Below are 27,494 nucleotides of genomic sequence, written 5' to 3'. Positions count from 1 at the left end.
GACCACTGGAAAGCTCGGGCGAAAGGGGGGAGACATATTTCTATTTTATAATGATAGCGTGATAATGTTGTGATTTGATAAGTGTGCGGCGTAGACCCGTCGTTCAGGGAAAACGGGACATTAAGAAAACATTCCAGGTAAGTTTTTTTTTTTTTTTTCCGGTGAAAAGTGTCGTTGCCACAGCTCGCCTCCTGGCAACGGGCACACGCGGGTCCTCCTCCCGGGGACATCTCACTCCGGTATCCGTTCTTCTCTGCCTCTGTCCCCGAAGGCTGGCTAACAAACCCCCGTCGTGTCTGGCCTGGCAGACAGTGAGCCCGTTTCAACAATAATGCCGATTTTCTCCGCGCTACAGCAGCGGATTATTATTCACGATGTTTTCAGGATGGTGTAAAACCCGCGGAGAAATATTGGTTTTTACCCCATTATACCGGAGGACCGCCCGTGCTTCGTGAAAATGGAAAAAGGATACAATGCAGCATGCATGTTCTGCATTCTTCGGGATTACCAGGCCGTTGGTATTGTATTTCTTTTTCTCGAAACGTGTTTGATATGATTTATAAACGCGCAGCAAGATTATAGGCCTCGGCTGCTGATTGTGTCGGCCAGCCCTATCATCTACCGAGCGATTTAATTGTTACATTGTTACCGGAGCCAGCAGAACTTGAAAATGAACAGCATTTGCCGAAGGAGGGGCCATATTATTTTATTGTTAGACAAAGCCCTAACATGTATCTCATTGTGTATCTCTTATTTGTGTGCTTGGGGCCGACGTCGTTGTTCTCGGTCTCAGCCGCCGTTCAGTGCCTCCCTCTTCGGGGAAGACTTTGTTTGCGCTGGCCGAGGCTCCATGAATGCAAGTGCTGAAGTCCTCCCTTCCCCCCCAGCTCTCTGGCGAAACAGGAACAACTTCTTTTAGGAAAAAGAAAAAAAGTTCCTGGAGTTTGAAGCGCCATGGAATTACTTTGTCCGCCAAGAGTTGTCCAGTGAGGCGCTGAGATTGCAGGGGGAAGTCTACTCTGTGGTTGTTGTGGTTTATCTGCAGAGTTTTAGCTTTGTAGATATGTGTGTACATATTTTACTAGTTTCTTGTATAGGCCCGTTTGCGTGTAACTTGCCTGGTATTGTGCTGTGTTGCCTTACCAAGGCCAGATAAAGATGGCATTGAATATGTCCAGTCTTAAACGCTTTGCCATTCTACTTAAACTTGAGTTATGAGTGAAAAACCTCGTCTACAGGTCCTAATGTGTAGTGTAAATCTGTTTTTTAGCAAAGGAGTTCTCACCTCTCAGGAATTTACGAACCAAGAGGCCTTAAGTCATTTGTTTTCCTTAACAAAATGCTTTGTGTAACCAGTATCACCATTGGCATATAATGTTATATGTTTCCTCCCTCATAATTTAAGTGAAAAACACAGCAGCCTCAGTACTTTCTTGCAGTTTACATTTTAGTCATTTAGCTGACGCTGTTATCCAGAGCGACTTATGAGTTGGCAGGTAGGGGTTCAGTGTCTTGTCCAAGGACAGTTCGGCAGCACACATGGCTGTTGCTGAGATTGAACCGCACACCTTCCTGTTGCAGGACAGTCTCTTTAACTGGTAGGCAACACCGCTGCCCGCAATTGAGCATGTGTCGGTTGCATAGACATAAGGCCATTACACATTTCTCCATTCTACCATTACTACTCCACATCTCCCTTTTGAAAATGCATTGTTCCAGTGTGAAATAGGAGATCCCTCAGATTTGTGCCTGCCGTTGATATTTGGAGGAAGGAGGAAGTTGTCTAGGATGCAAGGACTCAAGAAAACCCTTGATAGTATATCATAGCCTATCTTGTAATCCCTTATGTGTACACTGGTCGATAACTGAGGTATAAATGAGTGTCTGGGTAAAAAAAAAAAAGATGAGTATACACTGTTACTGTAGCCCCTAAGGACCTAAGCTTTGCACTGGTTGTGTGTTAACTACATGCTGGTCTCGTCAACATGAGCCATTGAGTGCTTTTTCTTGCCATTTGCTTGTTTGTGTTTCACTGGATGAGCAAAGTTGTCTCCCTCTCTTCCAGGTGTGAATGACTTGTGGCTGTAGGGTGTCGTGAGTGGGCCAGGTTCTGTGCACAGCCTCCGTGGCTGACTGGGAGGAGTCGAGAGGAGAGCAGACATCAGTGCCCAGGGGACCTGAGGCCTGGTTCTCCATATGAGGCCCTGCTGAAAGGGCAGGGGGGCTTCTGAGGTAACCCAGCTCACCCTGGCTTTCTCTCTTTTACACTTTCTGACACCGTTTCTTACATACCACTCTCTTTCTCCTCAAAAACACACATAAACTAGAGAGTACACGCATGCACGCACACACACACACACACTGTTCTTGCATCCTTTTTTTGCAAATTCAGTGCTTTACTTGTCTACAAGCATCACTGCAGATATGCCAAAAAGCAAAGGATGGAGCAAAAGTAATTATGATGTAGCGGTAACATAAGTACTTGTTTTCACCATACTTAGGACTAAGTAGAGCAAAATGAAAAAGAAAGAGACATGCATGTTTTCCACCATTTCTTCACTGTAGCGTTGATTGTTCCTTCTTCTCTCTGAACTGTCCATGCTCTGTTTGTATGCCAGTCCGTTGTCGTGTCATCGCCTGGTTACCTCTTACTGCCTCCTTTTCTGTAACACAGGCCCTGAGTGTTGTTTGTGTCTTTAAACCTCAGACCAACTTTTGGTACATTGCTGAGCATGGCAGCAAGCACTTCTTCCTTGAGCTCAAAGACTAACTGGTGCTATTACTTGATAGCTTAACACTGCTCTGATGCAAAGGGAACACGTAAGACACCGGCTCTTCCTAACATCTATCACTGTATCTTTGACATTTATGTATGGGGGTGCCCACATTGATATCTGCATTCTTATGAGGGAGGCCTTGAATTGTAGAAGGGTTTCCCTGTAATATAACCGTTCTCGATGCTCAGGGAAGCGGTTTGAGAAGAGGACCCCGGGCTGCGTTGCTCCGGACTATCAGCGCTGTGTTTGGTCTTTATTCTCTGATCTGTACACGCTGAGGACACGGCACGGTCAGGGCGTTCTGCCTGAGAACGCTATCCACACTGTTTATTTATCTGCTATCTAATCCGAAGCGTGTTAACCAAAAACCACAGTGAGGTGAAGGACGGAGAGAAATGGATATTGATGTAAAGCGGCAAAGGATTTATTTTCTCCTCTGTGGATTGGCCTCTCATGTTTCCTTGCATTTGTTTGCTTCAGGGGTTTTCTAATTAAAAATTGCAGGGCTTGTGTTGTGTATGACATGGTGGGATGAGTTGGAGGGGCGGCTTGTCTCATTGCCTGTGTGGTGGGTGGCGGGGGGCTCCCCTCCCCAGACGTAGATTAGACCCAAGTGTGTCTATCTCTCTGTTGACAGAAATGCTTCGTCCCACTCTAGGCTTAATCTAATCTCTTTTGGTGTAATGGTCTGTCCATAAACTTGTGATTATTTTACATTTAGAGAAGAAATGCACCATGTTTCCCCATTTACCCAGTGTTTTTACTAAGAGTCACATTTAATTAAGGAATTCAATTCAACCGCTGAGTGGCTCCTACAATGGTCAGTCCGACATAGCATAGTAATTATGATGGTCTTCCCCAGGGGAAAAAAAGCAATTCAGTATTAAATACTTGTGTATTTGTGCAATAATTTAGCTTTGATGTACCAATATGGCAGTGAAGAACCTGCAAAATGACATGCAACTTTAGAGCAATCTTTGTTCATTGCTCTTGACTGGCTTAGTTTTTCAAATACTGAAACATAGCCACACGTTTTCTTCTTTAAATGGCTGGCTTGCTAAAATTTATTAAATTCTAACTTGGAATAAATTACGTAAAAATGGTCATAACCAGTTACTAATTATTGTGGATAGAAGAAGACATGTCAGTAATGGGGAATGTTTAAGTTTCATACACTTTATTTGTGATTTAGACATTTTCCCTCCCTCATCGTAAGCCCACTGGTATTTTTTGTCACAATGGTAAACTGAAATGACGTAAATAGGAAAACATGCCTCAAAGTAGTATTCATTTTAGAATGCAAAGTGACAGTGAAAACGTATACACAGAAGATAGGGCTGCATGATTATGGCAAAAATTATAATCACGATTATTTTGGTAATTATTGTGATCACGATTATTAATTGTGACTGTTTGTCAATATATTTTTGCTTTTTTTCAGTGCAGTATTTCTCAAAGTAGCAGCAGCTAGAAAGTCTTGTTTTCACTCTTACTGTCTTACTCTTTGTGTGGTCCTTATTTAGAGAATTCAAACAATAAATAATTACTATTTTATTACTTTGGGGTGCAGCTACAACCCTAGGACAAACTTTACACAGAATCAGTACTTGTTTCGTCATCTGGTGTAAAACCAAAGTATCTACAAATGACACACATCTACTTTTAGGAAATAAAGCAACATTTTCATGTTAAAACGCAGGAGCAGGATTTTCCTCTTACGTTGAGCCGATCCATCCTTTTCCACTTTGCTTGCTGCTACGTTTTTCCAAAGATGGCTTACTTAAGGTTTCTCTGCCTACTTCTCCGTCTTAAAGGAATAGTTCACCGAAAAATGAAAATTCTGTCATCATCTACTCACCCTCATGCCAGTTGAAACACAGGTGAAGTTTGCCCATATAACACACAGGGAGGTTGCCAGCACAACTTGGTAGCAGCCTTCTCCAAAACAACTGAAGTCAGTGGGGACCTGTTCTTTAGAGTTCCACAACAAAAAAGCCAAACAGTCACACTGTGAATAGAAAGGCCTATACACCATTATTTGTTGCAAATCAGTCAGCTGTAGTTAAGATTTGCACTAAATTATGGTGTAAATATACTGTAGGTCTTTTTGGAACTCTGAAGAACTGGTCCCGACTGACTTCAGTTGTTTTGGAGAAGGCTGCTACCAAGTTGTGCTGGCAACCTCCCTGTGTGTTATATGGACAAACAAATTTCACCTGTGTGTCATTTGGCATGAGGGCAAGTAGATGATGACAGAATTTTCATTTTTGGGTGAACTATTCCTTTAACTTTTGTTTTGGTCACATGGGTTCATGTTGCACATTCAGAGCCTGTGATTGTTCAGCTGTAATGGAAGCGCTTGATGTACCACATCCAGACTTTCAGAGGAATTGATAATATAACACTCTAATGTCACCAAACTAAATAATTATTAATTGTGAAAATATAAAATTGCGATATATGATTATCTACGATTAATTGTGCATCCCTAACAGAACATAAGAAATCTGAGTGTAGCACACTAAAAAAGCAAATTCACAAACACTGGTTTGATTCAAAGGGAACACCAACACTCTTTGTTAAGTACTGTGACGTGATAGAAGACAGGAAATTCATCTTCACCATTCCTCAGTCTGTAGAACGTTGTTCTAAACCCTCAGATACCTTATCAGAGAATATGAGCTGAAAGCCGATGGCAGATGAGGGCTAAAATAAACAATCTATTGCTGTGGCTATTGATTTATTGAGCAGGAATATTGTAGATTTCACCTCTAGTAGTAGTGATGGGCAACACTCATGTCTTTCACAAGAATTATACAGATGGTTCCCCTGTACCCCTGTGCATCTCGAAGTCTCATCCTATTGGGAGACCATATTGTTTGTTTGTAGACGTAAGGCCCTATTATTAGAGGTGCACCGATACAAGTACAGAGTGCTTTTACTTTTTTTTTTTATTTGCTTGTTATAAAACAAGTACAGGAACAAGTGCATCAATTGTGTTTATTTATTCATTTGATCAAATTATGCACTGACCATTGTAGAACAATCCTCAGCCAAATAAAAGAAATAATAATGATAAATGATAATAATAAAATAGAAAATAGGCTACATTACATAGGCTAGAGGACAAAACTTATCATTTCAAAACACATCTTAGTGATGGACTCTCACAACCAACTTCTTCAGAACAAGCTAACAAACACAGAACAGTGTGGTTGATTACATCTCTTAAAACAGAATAGCATTAAGCCTGCATAGCCAAGGCTGCTCTTCCAAACAATAGGTGCTATGCATATGAATTTCACAAATAGCTGCATTTCAGCATTTTCCCAAGTCAGGAGGCATTTTTCCTTCCGCCGGAAACATTTCATATTGTGCCAAAGCACATCATTGAGGTATCAATATCGGGACAGTTTCATTTGCCGATCTGAGTAGCAGTACTCGGGAGCTGGATCAGTGCCGATCCCAATGTTACAGATGCTATCGGTGCACCTCTGCCCATTATCCAACAGTTTTTACATGCCTTTGTTCTTTGGATTAATGCCTTTCTTTGAGTGGGAGGTTTTGTATGTGTGAGTTGGTAGGTGGGTTTGTATGTGAGTGGGTAGGTGGGTTTGCATGTGTTAAGTGGGAAGATGGGTTTCTATGTGTAGGTGGGTTTGTATGTGTTGAGTGGGTAGGTGGGTTAGTGCACATACAGGATCCTCAGAGACGTGTCTGGCTGAGTTAGAATGTCCCTGTCAATCTGCTTTCATGTTCCTCTGCTGTGACTGACAGTTATGGCAGAGGCGGGCTGCTCCTTCTGGCTCGAGGGGGGGTCGTCTCAGACAGAGCCGTTCTCCTGTGGAACCCAGCGGCCACGATGACCCACAGTCACCTCAACTAGCCCTCTTAAAAGCCGCCAACCGGGCTGAGTTCCTTCCCAGCTAGCGCACTGGCTGCTCTCATCAGTTAGCCTAGTGTAGTGTAGCAATAGTAGTAGCAATAATAATTATAAAAGTACTGGAGGGTGATGGCGCTTACAGATTATCCATATCCATCTGCTATACTCAGGTTGCAGCGTTGAAGTTGCGTTTTTGGTCACTACACCTCCTGGAATTTTCGTCTTTTCTTGTGTGTGTGGTTCTTCTACAGCAACAGGCACAGATTCATCTCACCTTGTTAATTTACAGTGAAATATATTGCAAGTGACTCGAGAAAAGGCAAGTGTCACAGGACTTGATTTTAATTTGAAATAGTTTTGCTAATTTTATCAGCCAATGATAAGAATCTATCAACAGAGTCAAATCTTCATCATCAGGTGTGCTTTGGTTGCCGAGTCTGACCGTGGAAATGAAAGCAGGCGTCTTGAAAAGGCTTCAACATCTTAAACCTTTATGTGCTTTGGTCAAGCTCTTGATAAGCGAGTGTAGGTTTTAGTGCCTTGTAGAAATTCTTCAGTAGCCCCTTAAATTAGTTTGTGACAAAATAAGCAAAGCTTAGTATAGAGAGGGATGTTTTATAAGTGACTCAGAAATATAGGCCATTGTCTTTGAACTGGGGCTCACCTAGGGTCCTTAAGTGAGAATGAAGGAATTTTGAGACGTGAAAGTGGCAAGGCTGTGTCCAAAACTACACAGTGGACAAGTGAGATTCACTGGAAACTTCAGAGACTGGTCCTCAGGTTATATTACAACTAGTCACACCATGGCGACATTGCCTGCGAGTCTAGTTTTTTTGATAATGGGCCATCACTGAATGTTTCGAGAGTGGTTACAAGGGGAATACCGCCATGGTGGAGGAGTGGTAATGAAAAGAGAGATTGTAACATTATCGCCTCTTCCTTCCCTGGCAAAACAAGACACAAAACAAGAAAATGCCCAATTTCTGTGTGGCGGTAGGGTGTCCAAATTTAGAGGGGGGAAAAAGATCAGTCAGCAAGAGGTGATAATGTTAGAATCTTTGCTTTTATAGCAACTACCGGTAACCACTCTCCTAACTGATATTTTTCTTAAAAGAATCACATTTTGCCCCTAGCTTGACTACATTTATTTTTCCCAAGCAGCTTTTATCAATAGGCCTTTGTTTCTCCAACACCCGGACTCAATGGCAGTTTGAGTTGAAGTTATTTTATCCATGTACCGTTAGTGTGAAGACATGTGATCAGGTTTTCAGCCAACTTACCTGGGTTACATGGGCAATAAATAATTTGCTTTCGCCATATTACCATATGCCTAATAACAGGGTTGAGATGTCTTGTTCCAGAACATTCACTGTTTTAGAAAAACGAAGAGCTAAGCCAGCGCAGAGAGAGGCGCACAAACACGCAGGCTCTCACTCATGGAAACAGTAGATTCCAGAAACTTATACTGCACTCTTCAGTGAAACTCACCCAGACACTATTAGGACATCCAAGTAAGCACTGCTGCGTGTGGGTATTTGTTTGTATGTGTGTTTGTACGAGTATGTGCGTGTGTGTCTCTTTGTGCCTGTATATTTAATTGGGCAGGTCTTTGCCAGTGTGTTTAAAATTCCATGGGAATGACACACCAGTGTAAACTGGGGTAATTCAGGGACAGACTCTGGCTCGTGTTTTCTCCAGAGTGCTAATTTTGGTCTATGATAAAGGAGAGGAGAGGGGATGTTTATTGTGTATGTGTGTGTGCACGTGAGTGTGTTTTAGCAAAATATTTTTTGGGTGAAAGACTCATTTGGCCTAGTAGGTTGAGGTTACCACTTCTTTCTATCTCTTACTCATTTCTAAAAAAAAACCACAAAAAAAACAAAATTGGTGTGGTGTTGTTCAGGATGCACTGTCCCTCCCACATCCAAAATTTCATCCCCTTTGTAATGTTCTCAGTACTCCAGATTGTAAGGCCAAGGACATCGTGGTGCTTGGAGGCATTGCACAGCATGGATTATATTGACTGTGGCTTCAGATGCTGACGTTTGCCGTTTCTCCGAATGAGAAAATGTCAAGGCTTTTTGGAGGTTTGGAATATCAAAATATTAATGACGCTCTTGTATTAGTTGTTTACTCATGGCAAGTGGGTAATATTTTGATATGGCTTGCGACAAGAGCCTCTTGACCAGCAAGGATTGCGAATCTCCGCTCCACTTTACCTCAATGGCCCGCACGGCCTCTGAAGGGCCCGACCGTTGGGATTTCCCACAATGCTTTTAGCCACAGGGAGACGTCCTCACAGCATGAGCAAGGGAGGAATGTGGCCAGAGTGTGGGAGCGACTGTAGGGATAGAGGGAGGGAGTCACGGACGAGAGAGCATGGTCAAGGAAAGGGAGGAAAGTAGGAGTCTGCATCAAGGGCAGCGGAGTTTCTGTTGGGCAAATGGAGTTTCTGTTTGTCTTGTCATTTGAGCTACAAATTTACTCCACAACAGAAGCCTACTGTAGAAAAACATGGAATTGTGTGTTTTGAGTGAGCATATCTGCTTTCCGTGTGTGTTTGTGTGTGTGCGCACGCATGCCCACCCCTGTCGGAGCAAAGGGATAATGGCGTGTTCCTGCCTTTTAGTCTCTTTGTGCCATATAGACTAGAAAAGTGAATGTGTGTTAGCAAGACACACCCACTTAGCCAGAGATGCACAGACAGAGGGCAGACAGAGGGAGATGGAAGTGCAGGGTGAAGTGTGTGAGACAGAGATCAGAGCGGGCCGGAGTGCTGAGTGCCAGTCCTGCTGCCAAGGCTGGCCGCCACACATGGCACCGTGCCCAGGCTACGCCAGCAGATGTGTCACTAGTGAGTCAGCTGTGTGTACATGTGTGCGCGTCCGGGACAGAGACACCCACCCACACACACTGTGTAGAGTGACTTGTATAATAGGTTCTCTCTCTCTCTCTCTCTCTCTCTCTCTCTCTCTCTCTCTCTCTCTCTCTCTCTCTCTCTCTCTCTCTCTCTCTCTCTCTCTCTCTCTCTCTCTCTCTCTCTCTCTCTCTCTCTCTCTCTCTCTCTCTCTCTCTCTCTCTCTCTCTCTCTCTCTCTCTCTGCCTCTCCCTCCCTCCCTCTCCCACGGGTATGTCGGTATCACACCCCTTTCCCTTTCTCCTGTTTTCATTGCCACTTCCATCATTGTGATGGACGCGGAGAGGCTTCTGTCACCACGACATGATATGACAAAATGTGACATTACACACATGTCGCCTCCCCGGGGATGGAAGGGCATCGTCTGCCGACCAGAGGACGGGGAGAATCGGGGGAGGGGGTGTTGTTGGAAATGCGGGACGGAAAGATCAGAGGAGAGACAGCTGAGATTGACGGAAGTGCGAAAGGGGAAAGACCAGCGCTCCAAAGACCTGGTAAACTCAGCTGGGCAGAAAGGGGAGGGGGATGAAGGAGAGATGTAGCCATTCTACACCGGGTGCAATAAGAGTTTGGAGAATGCGGAACAGTTTAAAAGTTCACTGTAAATATTTGACGTGGCTTGGTTTCAGGAGAAACAAGAGCCCAGTCATAGCGCAGTTCATGTGTGAGCGCTCTTGTTCCTGCCTCGGTAGATGTATATGTCAAACGCCTCGCCTGTGGCGTCACGGCGCTATCTTCAGGTGACGCTCGGCGTTCCAAGCGTTCTGTGTGTGCGGGGCATGTGTGTCATGAGAGCTATCTGCAGGGTGTGGCGTGTTTGGCCACTGCTCTCAGGAAGTCACCTCAACAGGTGAGCATGCAGGTGTCCCCTCAGCCAATCCCCAGCCAGGGTACTGCGGGGTGTCCTGCACTGCGTCATATGTCTGCTAGGAGGACAGCGAGAGTCTGTCTATTCATATGGTCAATTTTGTCAAAGCTGGCAGTACAGTTAATGCTGTTGGCTCTGCCTTCAGTTAGCCCACGCACCACTAGCAGCCAGGCAGGTATGTGGTAGGAACTGGTTGTAGCAAGCTAACTTGTTGTGTACCGCTGAGCTTTTTACTTTACTCAAGACTGCAGAATAAATACCTGACTGAAATTATCATATTGGCCTTTGACTGATATATTGGCCGTGGGATATATCCTACTAAAAATTAACTGATAAAATTGGCACACAAAGTGAGGTTTGGTATTGGTTTAGGGCTAACAGTTATTATGAATTTAAGATTTGTATTTATTCTATTCTTCTCTGTATATGAGAATGGGAAAGCATTCTGTATAAATGCATTTTAGCTTATATGTGGGTGTAGGCAGGGCTATAAGGACTATTCAGCCTTTTGTAAGGCAACAGTAAATTTTAGTGGTCAAATTTCCTTCAATGTAGCCTTTTCAGAAACAAATTTGATGCATACTTTGAGAGGAGATGCCTATCTATTACAACCCAACAAAGAGAATCCTTATCAGACTCTAAAATCATCTTTCATTGGGTTTTTGATACACAGCTTTGGTTTGAGATTTTTTATACGGTAATTTGATTTGAATTTGTACATGCAAGTTGTGCACTTGTGTAAAGAGATAGAAAGGCCTTTCTGTTTGAGAGCTAGCTCATTCTGTAGACTACATGGCTCCTCACTGCTGGCTGTGCGCTTGAGCATTGTCTTGCAGAAAACGCTGAGGTGAGGTGGAAAATAATGTTTCTGATATTGCCCTAAACAAATAGTGGGTTAAAGAATTTCTTGAGATGGAGGCCGAGCAGACGGAGAGCAAGTAGGGGAGGGAGAGAGCGAGAAAGAGAGAGCAGTACTCTGTTGTGGCTGAGCTGCAAAATGGGATTTGCATAAATAAGGCTGAAACATCAGCAGGCCCTTTACAGCCAACAGCAGGGCTGAGAGGAGGGAAGAGAGTAGGTGTGTGTGTGTGTGTGTGTGTGTGTGTGCCCGCGCACACGATTGCATGTCCCTTTTTTTTTTTTTTTTTAAATAAGTATGGCCTGTCTAGCAGCGTTGTGTTGCATTGGGAAATGGAGATTTTAAGCCAGTGGAGTACGTTGGCAGCAGGGTCAGGGTTCCTCTCCTCCCGTCGATCCCACACCTCTAAAAACCCCTAAGACACTCCACTGGCTTAAAGCCTCCGTTTCCCCGTAAGAGTCTCTCTGGAAGGCATTTGGGTGACGTAGCTGGGAAGGGTCTACTCTCTACAGTGCGCTCAGCCAGAGTACCATGACTGTTACATAAGCATGAGATGAAATGCTCCCTTCTAGTGCCACCCGCGTTGGAAAACCCAAATCTAATTGAATTGAACTATTTTCTGCCCTCTTTTCATGTGGAAACCCATATTTATATCACAGGCAAAAAGCTCATTTTTAGCGCCTCATTATACTGTTTTCCCATTAACTTGCATGCACTGCAGCTCCTCGTGTGTGCTGTGATAGACAGCTCAGCTTCTTTAATGGAGGTAGAGGGAGAGGAATCTCTGTGATTACCTCTGTGTTGCTTTGGTGTGTGTGTGTGTGTGTGTGTGTGCGTGCGGCTGCTGTGTGCACACTTGCGTGTGTGTGTTCCTTGTGACAGCCATGTCAGCAAGCTCCCTAATTAGTGTCTCGTTAGCGTACGATTGGAGGGAACAGTGTGATTGACAGGCCCTGCTGTTTGTGTCTGTGTGTGTGCACGTGCTCACATTACATGCGTTTGTGTATGATTGGGGTATAGGTTTGGATGACACCCCTCGAGGGCATGCAGGCTAGTTAGGGCTAAATGAGGTAGGAAGCTGGTGCTCTGATACTGAAAAATGAGATCTCCTTCAGATAGCTAAATAGATTTTGCATGGGATTGTGTAGGTATCATTATCAGGTTTGTTTGTCTAGCACAGAATTCTCACTTCACTAATGTGTCTTGTTGTTTTTGTCTACATTCTCCATGTTATCCCGCCGTCTTTGGTAGAAAAGAGTAAAAGCCTGCACACTAGGAACTCCATTCATTTACCTATTATTGACAATGTTTAAATTCAGTGCGTCTCTCTGGGTAGATATTTTCTACTGTGACTTACCCAGGCCAGCACCTCACCTTGATGTGCAAGTATCAGTCAAGCTACATCCCTGTGTTTTTGCCTCTTTCTTCTATCTCCTCCACTCCTTTTTCACAATTTGCCTTCCCTCATTCCATTCACTGTAGAATGTGGTTTACCAAACCTCAGACTTCAGAAGCAACTAGTGAACTGAGAGGCCATTACTAGTGGAAAACCCTCAAAATCTGTTATATTGATTATGTGTAATTGTTGGAATTTCCGTGTGGATGCATGCAACTAAAAAGTATTTAGACACAAAATTAAGATGGTGTAAAGTGTTTAAGAATGTGTGTGGTTGCTTCTTGTCCAGAATCTCAATTCATTTCAGTGAATTTATCATCAATTTTGCTTAGAATGTAGTTGGAAATAGTCAAGATGTTGATATAAGATGTAAAAAGTGCAGTAAGAATCAATAATAAGCATACTACTCCCCTGAAAGACCTCCACTCCTGTGTCACACTGTGCCTATTTTATATTTAAAGCTTAGCCTAATCAGTGTAATTCGGATACACAGGGCTCCTCTGTTCTTCCCTCTCTGTCCCTGTGGAGAAGTGAACCTCTGTATGTGTAGTGTGCAGTAGCGACCCACGGCCCTGATAGATGTAAATGGCTTCTCCTTTAGGCCAGTGAGAAATGAGTCTTGCTGCTGCTGGAGGAGTTGGTGTATTCGTCTGGTTCCCAGCAGCCCTTGCCCCCCAACCCCCACCCCAACCCCCAGGGGAACTCTGGAGTCAGTTACAATGTTGGAGTGTTTTGGAGGCGCTCCTAAATATTTTCAGGATGACAATATAATCTGACTGACTGTGCTGCTCTCTGGAACAGGATTCTCATGCAATTACCAGAGGAGTGTATGCACTCACACACACACACACACACACAGAAACATGCAAAGGTTGGTTTGGATTGCCATGTTACCTCTTACCACCCCCCACCCACTCCCCACGTCACTGTGTACAAGTTGCAATGTAGTGCTGGTGTTTTCAAAGCTTGGTCAGATTTCTCATGTGAATGCTTTTTCCAGTTTTCTTAACTAATCTTTTTCCTCTTCTCTCTTCTCTCTCAACAGTGTGCCCAAGGGCTTTGAAGGCCCCCTTGGGGGAGCTTCTTAAATACACACCAACAAGAAAAAAAAGACTCCTGGACTATTGCTCTTTTTTTCCACACTCTCTCTCTCACACACACCCACACACATACACACACACGCACACACGCGCGTACACACACTCACACAGACAAGGACATAGAGAGAATGTTGGAGGTCCAAGAGGAGAGGCCAGCGGCGGCAGGTACAGCAACGACACATTTCAACAAGAAGGATCGAAAGAAAGAGCGAGAGGAGGCCAAGGACAGTCGGGGAAACCTCGCGAACATTGGGAATCCTGTTCCTGGCGCGGGCTCCAGGAACGTGCGCGCCAAAGCGCCGCTCACGCACACGGGCAGTCCTCACCAGCTCATCACTCCACCCTGTTCTGTGGTCCTGGGAGCCCCATCAATGCACTCCAATAGGCTGAAGAACTCCCCGTCCACCAACACACAGAGGTGAGGGAACTCACGCCGACAACCTGGGTATACTCTTGGTGTGGTTATGCAAGGCTGCAAGGGTGATGAGAAGTCAAGTACTGTTTTGTGTGTGTGTGTGTGTCTGTGTCTGTCTTACCGCATTCACGTCATATGGGAAAGACGGTAGATGCGAGTGTCATACTTGATATAACCGTTCACATCAGCTTTCAGGTTGTATATTCTACTTGGAGCTTGGCAAGTGATTCTGATTGCTCCAACTTGCTGAATTTTAACTTTGCCTGCAAAGAAATACTTGTCGTCAACTGTAGGGAATTATATTTTCATCTCAAACAAAAGAAAGAAACAATTTTAATTTTGTGATCGTGACTCTCAAAATGCAAGACAAAGCTACTTGCTGGATTCTTTATTCGTGGTTGACATTCCAAATAGTGACACACCCATCAGGTGTTTTGGGGCCAATTCCAATGATTTTTTTTTTACTTAAAATGATGAAATGATGCATTTAACCCAGACTTGTAAAAGTATACAGCAAGCATGATGACTAAAATTTCAATATAGCTGTAGCGTGTAGAGTCGAAAATATCGAATTTAGAATTTAGTAAAGGTATGGAAATATGAAACTTTGATCAAGATCAAATTACACTCGTAGGGGCACCACCTTCATAGATGAAGGAAAAACAGACCTTTACTTGGCTATACTAATCAGTCATCAATCTGAAGATCATGAGATCTTTTCAGTTCAGGGATTACTTTTCTCTGCAGAGAACGAAATACAGAACAACCAACTTTATAGTGAATAAATATATTTATTAACCACCTACTAGACAAACAAACAAACCATGTAATACATGAAATGGGTGAAATGGGTGACAAATGGACAGATGATAAACCAGAATAAAACACTAAACTATAGGTTGAATAATGAAATGAGAATGAAATAAAATAAAATGAGAATGAAATGAAAATAAAATGAGAAGAAAAGGAATATTGGAATGAAAATGAAATGAGAATTAGGGATAATTATTGGCAACAGTAAATAGTGTTATGTCAATTTTGATCAATAAAACGGAGAAACAAGGCGGGTCGCTCTAAGGGATCAATCAGACTATACTAACTTTCCTGATTGGATTAAGTGATCATTTTAGTAAAGCTTTTGCATCAACTCTCAGCAGAAAGACATGGAAAATGTTTCAGCCTACTTGCCAGGTCCATCAGGAGGTTTCGACCGTGTAGAAGCTGGTTTCCCGAATATCAGCGAGTCTGGTAAGCTCGGCAATAGTCGGGTCGCCTGGCAACGACAAACGATTGGACGAGTTGGAGCGGGTCTTTTGAAAAAGACGCTCTTTCAGGTGGATGTCCTTGCGACTGGCTTTCCGCTGTCGACCGGACTCAGGCAGGATGGAGCAGGAGGCTTCGGCAGGCTGGTCAGTGGTCAGCTGAGAGAGTTGACTGGAGCTTCTGGCTTCTCTAACTTTTACTAATTAACGGATTAACAATTTGTTCTTAAAATAAGTTTGTAACAGTCTTCGCGGTTCTGGTGATGATATCTATTAAAAAGCGAGGCTCAACTTCGTAGTATGAACGGCTTGTAAAAAGGCAGGATCACATTAGTGACAAAGAGTAGCTACAAGGCAGCGAGATCTGAATCTTCGCTCGTGCTAACTCTTGGCTTGTTGGTCTTGGACAGCATTTGCGGCCTCGAGGCGTGAAGCACTTAGTTCTCTAAGTTTGTATCAGCATTGTAGCTTCCAGTATGAAGCTCGGGGCATGAAGCGCACAAGGTGAAAAAGAACTCAGAGTTTTATAGTTTTTCTGAATTCCGAGGCGGGTTTTGCAGTGTGAAAAGATACTTTGCGCGGTTTTGGAGATTCCGCCTACATTTCTTTGTTCTGGAGACAGGCAACGCCCGTGATAAGACAGAGAGACACATGAGGATACCTCTCTCAACTACTTTAGTAACTAGCCTATGTAATGATAAAGTTTTAGAATAACGCGTTTGGATTTTACATACTCAACCAATTACTGTTGTCAATTGGTGAACATTATGAAACCTGTAAACAAACACTTATGGATTGCATAAAAACATTACATGAAACGAAAATGATTGGACAATACAACTTTCACTGTTCAAAATTTGCTGTGAACTGAGTTGTTTTAACAGACTAGCCTAGATACATACTTTATAATCTTAATATATAAATCACGAATACATAGTAACTTTGGTGGTTGATATAGGGAAACAATGAAATAGAACATAATTATTGATGTGGGGGCCAAGAATGGGTAAATATAATCAGACCTTATGTAGCAGTGTGGTCCCAGGGGAATAACTGGGTCCAACTATTGGGAGGATAATTAAAACACTTAAGCATATATGATTAACCAATTTAGTATATAATTCACACTATTCTAAAAACTCATTGGAGACATTAGGAAATACAAAGTAGAGAAGAGGACTAAACCAAGAATGAGAAGACTTTTATGGCTCTATCCAGAAAGGTGGGGTTTCCTACTAAAGAACTAGAAAGAGAAGGGAGAACGCAATTCCTGATCCTTTTGGTAACATGATACAAAATGTATTTAATTATCTAATGTGACTGTCCAACATCAGTTCAATAGAACTCAGTCTGCTGGTCCAGAGAAAAAGAAATCTTCTTATTTTAATTTGTGTGAGTGTGTGTGTGAGGGAGATCCTGGTCTGCAGTCTGATGTGGCTTGTAGATAATACTTGTAAATTTCAGAAGATGTCTGATTGGTGGAGGAGATCCCCCTTAGTCTTGGTCAGTGTCAAGGTGACACTTTTGTAGCTTTAAAGGTCCTGGGAAAGAATGTTACTCAAGGGTCCATTTTGAGCTGTGGAGACCTGGTTCTGCTACATAGCACTGTGTTTAACAGGTTGTTCTTATGGCTCCACATTGCGACCTATCAATGTCCATTAACAGTGGGAAATAGTGAACAAATACAATAATCAAACTCTAAAAACCCGCTGTACAGAATGGAGTGGAACAAAATTACGAGATCTCATTCTGAAATTAAAACCAGCAATTCTCTGTTTAAAAAATCACAGATGACCTATTTAGTTTATTGGCCAATTATGATCTGTGGCCGATTGATCGGTTCATCCCTAATTACAATGTTTGGCATGCTGTAAAACACTACACTCTAACTTATCTGTCACTAAGTGCATGATGTGCGGAATGTGAAACAGCTGATCAGGAGCAAGTTTACAGAATTCTTGAGTCATGCCCCTCCAAGTCATTATTGCTTTTAACCATAAAGTTGTTCTGGCAGTTATTCCCATACAATGTTATTGTTCCTACAACGCACGTACATGTGTGTACATGCATGTGTTCAGCAGTGAAACGCAAATCCTGACACTGTGATACAGCGGGCACCGAGCTGTGCCTGTCACTCTTTACTGAGCAAGTGTAGGTCAGGTGGGATGCAGATCTAAGATCAGTCTCTACACTCCGCTCTTATAACAGGAGGTCCTGATGTGTGATCCAGAGCTGTCCTGGGGTCAGGGAGTACACTCTGCTTGGAAGTTCTCCCTGCTGACTCATGGTTCTGGAGCCTCTGGAAACGGCTGTCGGGACTGCCAAAATTTGGCCTTGCCTTCTTTTTCTGCTAGCTGTGTGTGTGTGTGTGTGTGTGTGTGTGTGTGTTTGTCTGTGTGTGTATTTACACGCACATGTGCTAGGTTGCGGCTGTGCTTTTTGGACATGTTGGCATTTGCTTCATGCTACTTGTACATATGTGTTTGTGTGTGTGTGTGTGTGTGTGTGTGTGTGTGTGTGTGTGTGAGAGAGAGAGAGAGAGAGAGACAGAGAGAGACAGAGAGATTAGGGTGTGGTATGGGGAGTTCTCTGCCAGTTGGATGTGTCCTGTTTGCCTGAACTGAACTGCTCTCATAGCTCGTAAACAGCAGTCCTTTCTTGATGGCCTCTGTCTCTGCAGTCTGTTGCTTTAGGTTTATCTGTGCATCAGGAATTCCCCAGAACCCCATGTAGTCCCGGTGACCTCGTGTTCATAGAAAGCCATACAAACTACCGGTTGTCAATATGGAAGTTTGTCATTGTTTTTGGGGGATGCAAAGAAAAAACAAAGGGAGAGGGAGAAAGGAACATGAGTCATGTCTTCCTTTCTCTCCTCATCTCTCTCTCTCTACCTCGGCTCCTGGGCAGTGCAGTGGAGAACGAGGGTGCATGAGGTAGAGGGGTTGGTGTCATGGGGAGGTGGGGGTCAGGCCTCAGGCTCGTGGTTAGCCAGCTGCCTGACTATGTGCTCCCTCCCCCTCCTCTCCTCATTGGTGTGTCTCCAAGTCCAGAGCGTGATTACTGGGTATACACTAACTACAAGCCCCAGGCCTTTTGCCTTTTTGCCTGATATGCCCCATTGCCCCCTGTTGTGTGTGTCAGAAGTGGAAATAAGGACACAAATAGATGTGGGAAGACACAAACAGATTTTTTTTGGTAGTTTGTTTGCTGGAATGTTTGTTGAAGGCGCTTTTAAATGGAGACTTACATTAGAATGTATAATATATTAGAATTGTTTTTGCTTTGCTCTGTTAAAGTAGAAACATTTTTTTGTTCTTCTCTGAATGCGTAGTGTAAATATGTTAATCACGCCTGTCTTCTTTTTCTCTTTCCTCCTGTCGGTCAGCCCTAAACCCAAGACGGAGGTCATGGTACGCTCACCTCCCGTCATGTCCCCCTCCACTGCCGCCCAGATGGACTCTAAACTGCCCAATCAGGGGAAACCAGGGAGCGCTGGCAGCCAATCGCAGCCCTCACCCTGTGACCCCAAGACCCTGGGTGCCAAAGGAGCTCAGGGCGTGGCGGGGGGCATGGGGCTGAAGAACGGCCAGGGCCTGACCTCTGGCCCGAGCTCCAAGGTCAAAGTCAAAAGGGAGAGAAGCACCTCGGTGGAGTCGTACGAACAACCGGAGACTGGCACGCCCACCAGTGAGGAGAAAGGTGAAAGGCATCACAGCCAATACTTATTATTATCACCTCAGCGGGTAGCTGGGGCCCAAAAATGTCAAATAAGTGCTACAGTGAATGTTTAAATGTGACAGTGTGAGTTTAAATGTTTGACATTTGAAGGATGATACTAAATCTAGTTTTTGTTCTAGACAGAATGACTAAAACTAATACAGCTGGGGAAGTTTCCTGATGATGATGTGTTTAGGAGAGTAGTTGAAATGATCAGTGGCAGAATAGATACAATGCTAAACCGATTTCAGTTGAGTGAATTTTTATTTTTCATGTGTGTGCCCTAGTTGTATGTTGATGTGCAACCAGTAGATAGACACACATCTTTTACCAGTGAAGTAGTTTATTAAATTAATTCAGCATTAATTAATGGAAGCATCAGCATGTCTTCCCTTTATTACAGCTGATTGTTTGTTATGTTTGATTTGTTCCTTTTATCTTTTGCAGCACTTTGTAACTTTATTCAGAATAGTGCTATACATGTACAGTTATTTATTTTCTCTTGGGTATACCGCACAATCTGCTCAGAGTAGGCAACGGTCGGACACTTTGAAAAATGATTTTGCACATCCCTCACTGTAACTCACACATACGAACACATGGTTGTGTATATGTGTATGTACAGACAGTAGCAGGGTGAAGAGGATGTGTGTGGCGGAGAGGAGGCAGCCCTACAGTGGAGCTGACTGGTGCTCTGGAGGAGAGAGTGATGAGGATGACAAAGGATTCTTCAGTAAGTGTGTTAATGCGTGTGTCCATACATGTGTAGCTGACCCTCCGCTGATCTGCTGAGTTAAGACACTTCCTCAGTAGAACTACACTACCCATAAGTCTCTGCTGGTCCTAAACCCATGGTATCCCCTCTGTCTCCACGCAGACTGTAACTCCAGCGATGTGAAGCCCCAGGACTCCATCTCCCATCCTACCTCCAACGCCGGACTCAGTCGCTCCTCCACACCTTCCCACAATGCACTGGGAGGCCAGGGCTCCGCGACAGAACCTGCTAGTGGCCAGAAACCGGGCTCAAAAGTCGTTTATGTCTTCACCACAGAGATGGCTAACAAGTAAGGAGACTCAGAGTTCCTGTTTGCCTCTAAATATCTATAGGTGTGTTTAACAGACAAGTGTGTATGAAACGATGGAGTGTTCACCAGCCCACCTGACTGTGGCTAGTATCTTCGGTACTATCTTAGTTCAAAAATTGCCCTCACCAGCCACAGTTTTGAGGATTGGTGTCCAAAATCTTACATTTCCAACAAGTTTTATATTACTGTATTTGAGTGTTGAGTGTTGTGGCTATAGGGATGTGTGCATTTTCACTGTAGAAAAGCTCATCTATACATGCTTGGATTATGATTATGTAGAGCTGTATTTAGACAGCCTAATTAAACCATCATCTCAGTACATACAGACAGTTTTTTTTACACAAGCATAGCATATGTACACACACACACACACACACACACACACACACACACACACACACACACACACACTGCGAGACCCTTTGTCGGATAGCAATTCGAAATTGAATGGAATTACTGACAATGACGTCAATTGCCTTAAGTATCTCTCTGTGCCCCTGTCATCGGCGGTTGTTGTTGTCTTTGATGTTTGTTTGTTGCAGCTGATGCTGTGTGTGGCACTAAGATGCTTGCTTCCCGCCCCTTCTCTCCCCCCAATTTTCTCAGTTATAGCCTAAATCCATTGTGTGTTTGTCTGCACAAGCATGTGTGTTTCTCAGTGGGAGCATACAGTTGGCTTAGATTAACACTCTGTTGGGAATTAGAGATCAAAGCTGTGGATGTTAAGTGGAAGGTGTGTGTGTGTGTGTGTGTGTGTGTGTAAAATAGTTTGTTTAGTCTGTTGACCTTGGCATTTCCTTCATGGTCTCATCTAACACTCATTCATCTGGCTCACTGTCTCTCACACATGCACATGCACAGACACACACACATACACATACACACACACCCTGTGTCTGATGACTGATATCTGACTGTCTGCCTTCTCGTCCTCAGGGCAGCTGATGCAGTTCTAACTGGCCATACAGAAAACATCATTGCCTTCCACATGAAAAACATCTCCAACAGCAAGGACAAGGCTCACCTCCTCTTGGTAAACACACACACACACACACACACGCACACACACACAGGCTCTTTTTATCACACACACCATTGTGTGCAAGAGATGTGACAACTTATTCCTCTTTGTCTCCCTCTCTGTTAAAGAACAATGCAGCAGGAACCCTCCGAAATGACTCCAAGCCCCCCCAGCAACCCCCGTCCCACGCCCAAGATCAGAACCACCAGCCTGGATCTAAGCCGTCCTTACCTGGCATGACCGAGCCAGCCCCACCCCAGCCTTCCAACCAAGGGGCCCAGTCTGGTGTTCTTCCCCAGGAAGGGTCTACGTCGGCAGGCATGGAAGCCAAAAATCTCCCTGGCAGTAGCCCCAGTAACACAACAGTCCCAGTTGACCAGGCCCCTGTCACCCAACCTGAGGCAGGCCTCAACCCTCCACAGGCAGGTGAAGGAGGGCAGGGTGGAGGCCCTGGCGGGGCAGGTCTGACACCCCAGCAGCAACAACAGCAGCAGCAGCTGGCTCAGGAGCTGTTGAACATGGAGGCTAACACAGAGGGCCTGTCTCAGGAGCAGCTGGAGCATCGCCAGCGCTCCCTCCAGACCTTGCGAGACATCCAGCGCATGCTTTTCCCTGATGACCGTGACGCCCCACCACCTGGGCCCCCGCAGGCCCATGGTGGACCCCATGACGGGGGCCCTGATGGTGTACCCCGGAGGCCTGAGCAAGGCCCCCTCCAGGCCATGATGGCGCAGTCTCAGAGCCTTGGACCACCAGGTGGGCCAGGAGGCCCTCGCCCCCAAGGACCCCCCTTTGGCCCACCACACGGTCCCAGGGACATGCCCCCCTTCCCACAAGATGAAATGGGCCCGCACATGGGGGGTCCTGGGGGCTGCGGAGAAGGTGATCAGATGACCCCAGAGCAGGTGGCTTGGTTGAAGCTGCAGCAGGAGTTTTATGAAGAGAAGAAGAGAAAACAGGAAATGCAACACCGTCCACTTCCTCCTGACATGATGATGCACCCCCATGGTCCGCGTGGCATGATGCGAGGGCCCCCTCCTCCCTACCAGATGGGCCCAGGAGAGATGTGGGGTGGACCAGGGGGACCACCGGAGCACTACCAGGAGCGCATGGGCATGGGCCCTGGCCCCAGGGGCATGCCCCCACATATGCAGAGGATGCCTGGCTTCTCTGGTATGATGAACCCTGAGATGGAGGGACCCCCTAGGCCTGGCATGGGCTGGCCTGATGACATGCCCCCCCGGATGGGAGATGCACGAGGCTTCCCTGGAGGACCTGGGGGGATGTTTGCTGGTCCAGGGGGTCGAGGTGAGCGCTTCCCAAACCCTCAGTCAGTCCAGGAGGCAATGTTCCACCAGGGAATGGGTGGAGAGAAGGGCCTCCCTCCTGGGATGATGATGGACATGCAAAGGATGATGGGGCACCAAAGAGGTGGCATGGAACCTGGTAATGGCATGGGTATGTTTCCCAGAATGCCCGGTGATGGTCCTATGAGTCCATCCTCCAGGCTCCAGGGAATGGGGGGCAGAGAAATGGGGCCTGAGTTTGGCATGGGGCCCGGCCCTGGGCCAGGTCCCCACATGCACCCTTCCAAGCTGCGTGATCCCCCCATGAACATGAGTCCAGATGAGATGATGAGAATGAGAGCAGGTGGAGGACCTCCGATGGAGAATATGGGTCCACAGGGCAGGCCGATGCAGGGGCCGCCCTTCCCTGAGCAGGCACAGCCGGGAGACTTTCCTATGGGGCCGGGGCGGCCCTTCCCAGGAGGTCCTGGAGGAATGAGGGGTCCGCATGGAGAGCAAGCTTTTGGTCCAGAGCACCGATCCACTCCTACCGGGGGTAATGGCCGTCTTAACCATCTCCCCCCTACTGCTGGCCCTTCACAGGGTCAGAGAGGCCGCAAGCCAGCAGATCTGAATGTCCAGGCAGGAGGGGGTAACTCTCCCAGTGTCAACCCACTCAAATCCCCTCCTCTGAGGCAGGTGCAGTCTCCCATGATGGGCTCCCCCTCTGGAAACCTCAAGTCCCCTCAGACCCCGTCCCAGCTGGCTGGCATGCTCACTGGTCCCACAGGCCCCAGTGCCCCTCCCGCTCCTCCAACTTCAGCACCAATGAAGTCCCCCCACTCCATGATGGGCTCTGCGGGTGCCTCTCCAGTTCATATGAGGTCTCCTTCTCTTCCTAACCCCTCTCCAGGATGGGTCTCCTCACCAAAACCACCCATGCAGAGTCCGGGAGTGCCCCCTCAGGGTGGCAAGCCCCCCCTCAGTATCACCTCACCAAACATGATGGGGAACATGGAGCAAGGTAAAACACTTTTTTTCTCCTATTCATTTTTCTTAGCGTCTCCTATTTATTTTTCTCACCCCCTCCATCATTGCTTCCTCATTCAATATTTAATTTGCCATCTTTATTTTCAGTGCATCTTTATATTCCATTAAAATCCATTTAGTTAATGTATTGCAAGTGAGTTTGTGTGACTAACTTTCTGAATGGTCTGTAATGGCATTATTAGTTATATTATCACTGTGATTGTAAATATTATTATATGCAATATTGTGTGTCATAGACTATAACCCAACTTGAGCCGGTATCAGTCTTCTGAAAACAATAATAATCAATCTATAATACTGAATTTTCCAAAATAATAAAGAAGGCCTGCGAATCTATCAAATGCATCACTCATTCAAAGTAACACATCTGTATGGGGGTGGGATGGGTTAGTGGCACCTCCTTGTGGCCATACGGCTTTAATCATACTGAACAAAATACATTGTGTGCTGTGGTAACTGATTTCATTCAGTACCTTGCATGCCTCAAAGTACATTATTTTTGCTAATAAAGGAAAAAAAAGGATAAAAAAATCTAGATTGATATGAGTTTGTCATTGTTCATTTCTTTCTATATCACCTCCTCCAGGTGGTAACGGTCCTCCCTCAGCCCCTCCCTCATCAGGGGCTCCATCTGGCTCCATGTCCCTCCCAGGCAGCGTCCCGTCCGGCAGCCCCTACACCATACCCCCTGAGCCAACGCTATCCCAGAACCCTCTCTCCATCATGATGTCACGCATGTCCAAGTTTGCCATGCCCAGCTCCACCCCACTTTACCATGATGCCATAAAGACTGTGGCCAGTTCTGATGATGACTCGCCCCCAGCGCGCTCCCCCAACCTGCCTTCAATGAACAATAATGGTATGATAGCTGAAATATCTTTTTATAGTTTTACCTCCAACCAGCTTGTGGCATATTCATACTATTCTTCCTTTGATATGCTCCACAAACATTTTTGCGCCATTCACGTAAACCTAGCCCAACTGGGATGTCCTTTGAAGGGGGAAACTTTGCTTGTACTGAATATTAATCACCTTTTCTCTTTGTTTTGCCACATGCAGGTATGGGAATGAACCACCACCAAGGCAATCCACGTATGATGGGACCTGGCAATGCTGGTCCCATGCCTGCCCTTAGCCCTCTGGGTATGACTCCGATGGGATCGCAGCCCCTCTCCCATGGCATGCCCCCTCAGATGCCCTCTCCCAATGCCCCTAACATGGGTCCAGGTATGATGCCCCATGGCATGATGATACCACCAAACCCTCAAGACCCTGGTATGGCAAACCCTCAAATGATGCCCCAGGGACGCATGGGTTACCCTCACCGAGGCCAGGGATACCCCCTCACCCAGTCCCCCTCCCAACAAGGTCCATTCTCCCCCCATAATGGTCCCGGACCCCAGGGATTCCCTGGACATCCCATGGGCTTTCAGGGAGAGGGAGGCCCCATGGGAGGACGAATGGGGAACATGCCCCACGGGGCAGGGGGCGACGGGGGCATGTGTAAGCCCAATACCCCTGGAGGGCCAGAGTTCAACAACATGCAGGGTGGATTCAGTGATGCGGACCTTCACGAGGTGATGCGGCCTGGAGCGTCCGGCATTCCCGAGTTTGACCTGTCCAGGATAATCCCATCAGAGAAGCCCAGCCAGACTCTGTCTTACTTCCCCCGAGGCGGAGGAGACAACCCCGGGGGCAAACCGCCACACCCCTCTGGCTTCCCCATGCAGGGCATGATGGGCGATGGGCCCCCCAGGATGGGTATGCCCATGCAGGGGATGGGGGGAATGCCAGGGGGGCCTGGCGGGGGAATGGGGCCCCAAGACATGCCCATGGGAAACCCTGGCCACAACTCGATGCGGCCACCGGGATTCATGGGCCAAGGCATGATGGGCCCCCAGCACCGGATGATGTCCCCCGGGGGGCCGGGAGGGATGATGCAGGGGAGACAAATGGCCCACCCGGGCCCCGGAGGCTCGCCTAACATGATGATGTCACTGCAGGGCATGGGCGGCCCCCCGCAGCAGACAATGATGATGGGGGGTCAGATGAGGCCACGTGGCATGGACATGGACATGGGGTTCAGTCCGGGCCCCGGAATGTTCTAATCCAACACAAACCTTGTATCTAGAATGTTCTCAGACAATACACAAGGATGGAGTAAGGATTGCGGGGTGTGGAGGGCGTGCAGAAAAATTTGATGGACTCAAATAAAGGAAGTACAACACAAAAAACAGGATGTACTCAGAAATTAACGGTGTGGAGCAAACCAGTGACCCAGTAATGTCCTGTGGGAACTATTCCAATGGAGACTCGGACAGGCCCAGAGTGGAGTACTTTTGCCACAAGAACATTTCATTTTGACTCATGAACTTCAGAATGTATGGGATTGTTGTGCATCAATTTCGCAAAACTGTTCTTGTGTTTTTTGATTATCTGACTATAAAGACGACTTCAACATCAAAGAGGAATCAACCTAACTAAAAGTCAGCGTGGAGATGCTACAGTATATGTCTACTTTTTCAAATTTAAAAAAACAAATTTGTCATGAAAGTGGTAAGGAACAAGAGAAAGGAATAAAGACAATTTGTGCTTTGTGAAGACTTTAGTGGAACTCCATCATGTCTCTCGCTCCATTGTTTTGACTGTTTCTGTACAGTATATACCTGTGTGTGCGTGTGTGTGCGTTTGCGACAGACTGTATGTTTGTGTGGTATGTGTGTGTGTGTATGTATGTATGTATGTATGTGTGTCTGTATGTATAGGCATTCTATCAGTGACCTCTCAGCTCCTCTTACCCAACTTTCATTGGGGGAGGAATGCCCCCTAAAAATACTGTACTGTTTACCATTGGTGGGCTATTCGAATTTTAGTCTATTTTAATTTCCTTTGTAACTCCAGTGTATAACAAACCAAACTATGACCTCATTAAGATAATAGTATTATTAAAAAAGCACAAACATGGACCGTCTGCAGAAAGCGTCTTCTTTCTCTATTTTTACCATTGAAAGCAACACTAAAGTGTGAGGATCCTGGCAGCTTTGCAGCACTATGATAATCTCCAGTCCATTTTAGGTTGTGGATAAAATTTGACTTAGTGCTCCAAAGCTTTCAGGACTCAACTTTTGCCAGCGTGAATAATACCGCTAATACCCAGATATGTGCTATGTGTGTTCTTCTGCTTCTTGTTCCTGTTGTGTTCCTGTTTTTGTTTTGATTCTCTTGTTGACTCTGGGTAATAATCATTCCCACAGCAATAATCCCCCAAAGGTGGTCAGCAGAATGGGACAGGATTGGCTGAATGCCACAGCAGGTATGCCAGGTATTATAGAACTAGAGCTAGTTAGATCTGGTTAACATTAGTAAGGCAGGTGTGGTGTCCAGAGTGAGACACGTGGAAATGTAAACACTTACTGCTTACCATCCAGTTGACTTCCTCTCTTTTCTCTATTGTATAAGCTTGTCATGTGTTTCTCCATTGGCTTTGGTGCAGAATAGCCTACCAGGGCTGTGGTGATGGACTACAAATAAAAGATATTGTTTTGGTATATACATGTTGTCCATGGTGTGTGTGTGTGTCCATGTGGCTCTTGGCTATTGATGTCTAGTCAGTTATGTGGTCCGGGTGCTGTCTTTGTTGTACATGTCTAACCAGCTCACCAACATTCAACTAGACCTTTGAGAGTAACTCATACCAAGGCGTAGCATTGCCAAGTTCACATTTTATCAGGAGGTACTTAGTGAGAGCTATTTTCAGAGGACACCACACTTCCAAAATAGTTGCAAGCGTGTTGATGTGCTTGAACATGAAAACCTATCCAATGTGCTTTTCTAACCCGTTTGTGCAGTTTCACTTGG

The 27,494-nt window shown here is 45.5% G+C and overlaps 1 protein-coding gene across 3 annotated transcripts; it reads left to right on the top strand.

Annotated features, from left to right (window-relative positions):
- bcl9 (BCL9 transcription coactivator) lies at positions 1-27,156 on the top strand. Of its 3 annotated transcripts, none has more exons than XM_071518107.1 (10): positions 1-137; positions 2,066-2,232; positions 13,746-14,218; positions 18,863-19,176; positions 19,820-19,927; positions 20,072-20,258; positions 21,216-21,312; positions 21,429-23,610; positions 24,223-24,495; positions 24,696-27,156. In XM_071518107.1, the coding sequence occupies exons 3-10, from the start codon at positions 13,929-13,931 to the stop codon at positions 25,742-25,744; spliced, it is 4,500 nt and encodes a 1,499-aa protein (XP_071374208.1). In that variant the 5' UTR covers positions 1-137; positions 2,066-2,232; positions 13,746-13,928; the 3' UTR covers positions 25,745-27,156. The 3 variants fall into 3 exon arrangements, with proteins under 3 accessions (XP_071374208.1, XP_071374210.1, XP_071374209.1); XM_071518109.1 differs by lacking the exon at positions 1-137 and adding an exon at positions 325-514; XM_071518108.1 differs by lacking the exon at positions 1-137 and adding an exon at positions 325-518.
- Positions 27,157-27,494: the final 338 nt, after the last annotated feature.

This window comes from Centroberyx affinis, unplaced genomic scaffold, assembly GCF_046629955.1.
Source record: "Centroberyx affinis isolate AG114_WGS23_722 - 3 ecotype Tasmania unplaced genomic scaffold, CSIRO-AGI_Caff_v1 ptg000550l_1, whole genome shotgun sequence".
NCBI lineage: Eukaryota > Metazoa > Chordata > Actinopteri > Beryciformes > Berycidae > Centroberyx > Centroberyx affinis.
This window is presented reverse-complemented; position numbering and strand designations above follow the sequence as displayed.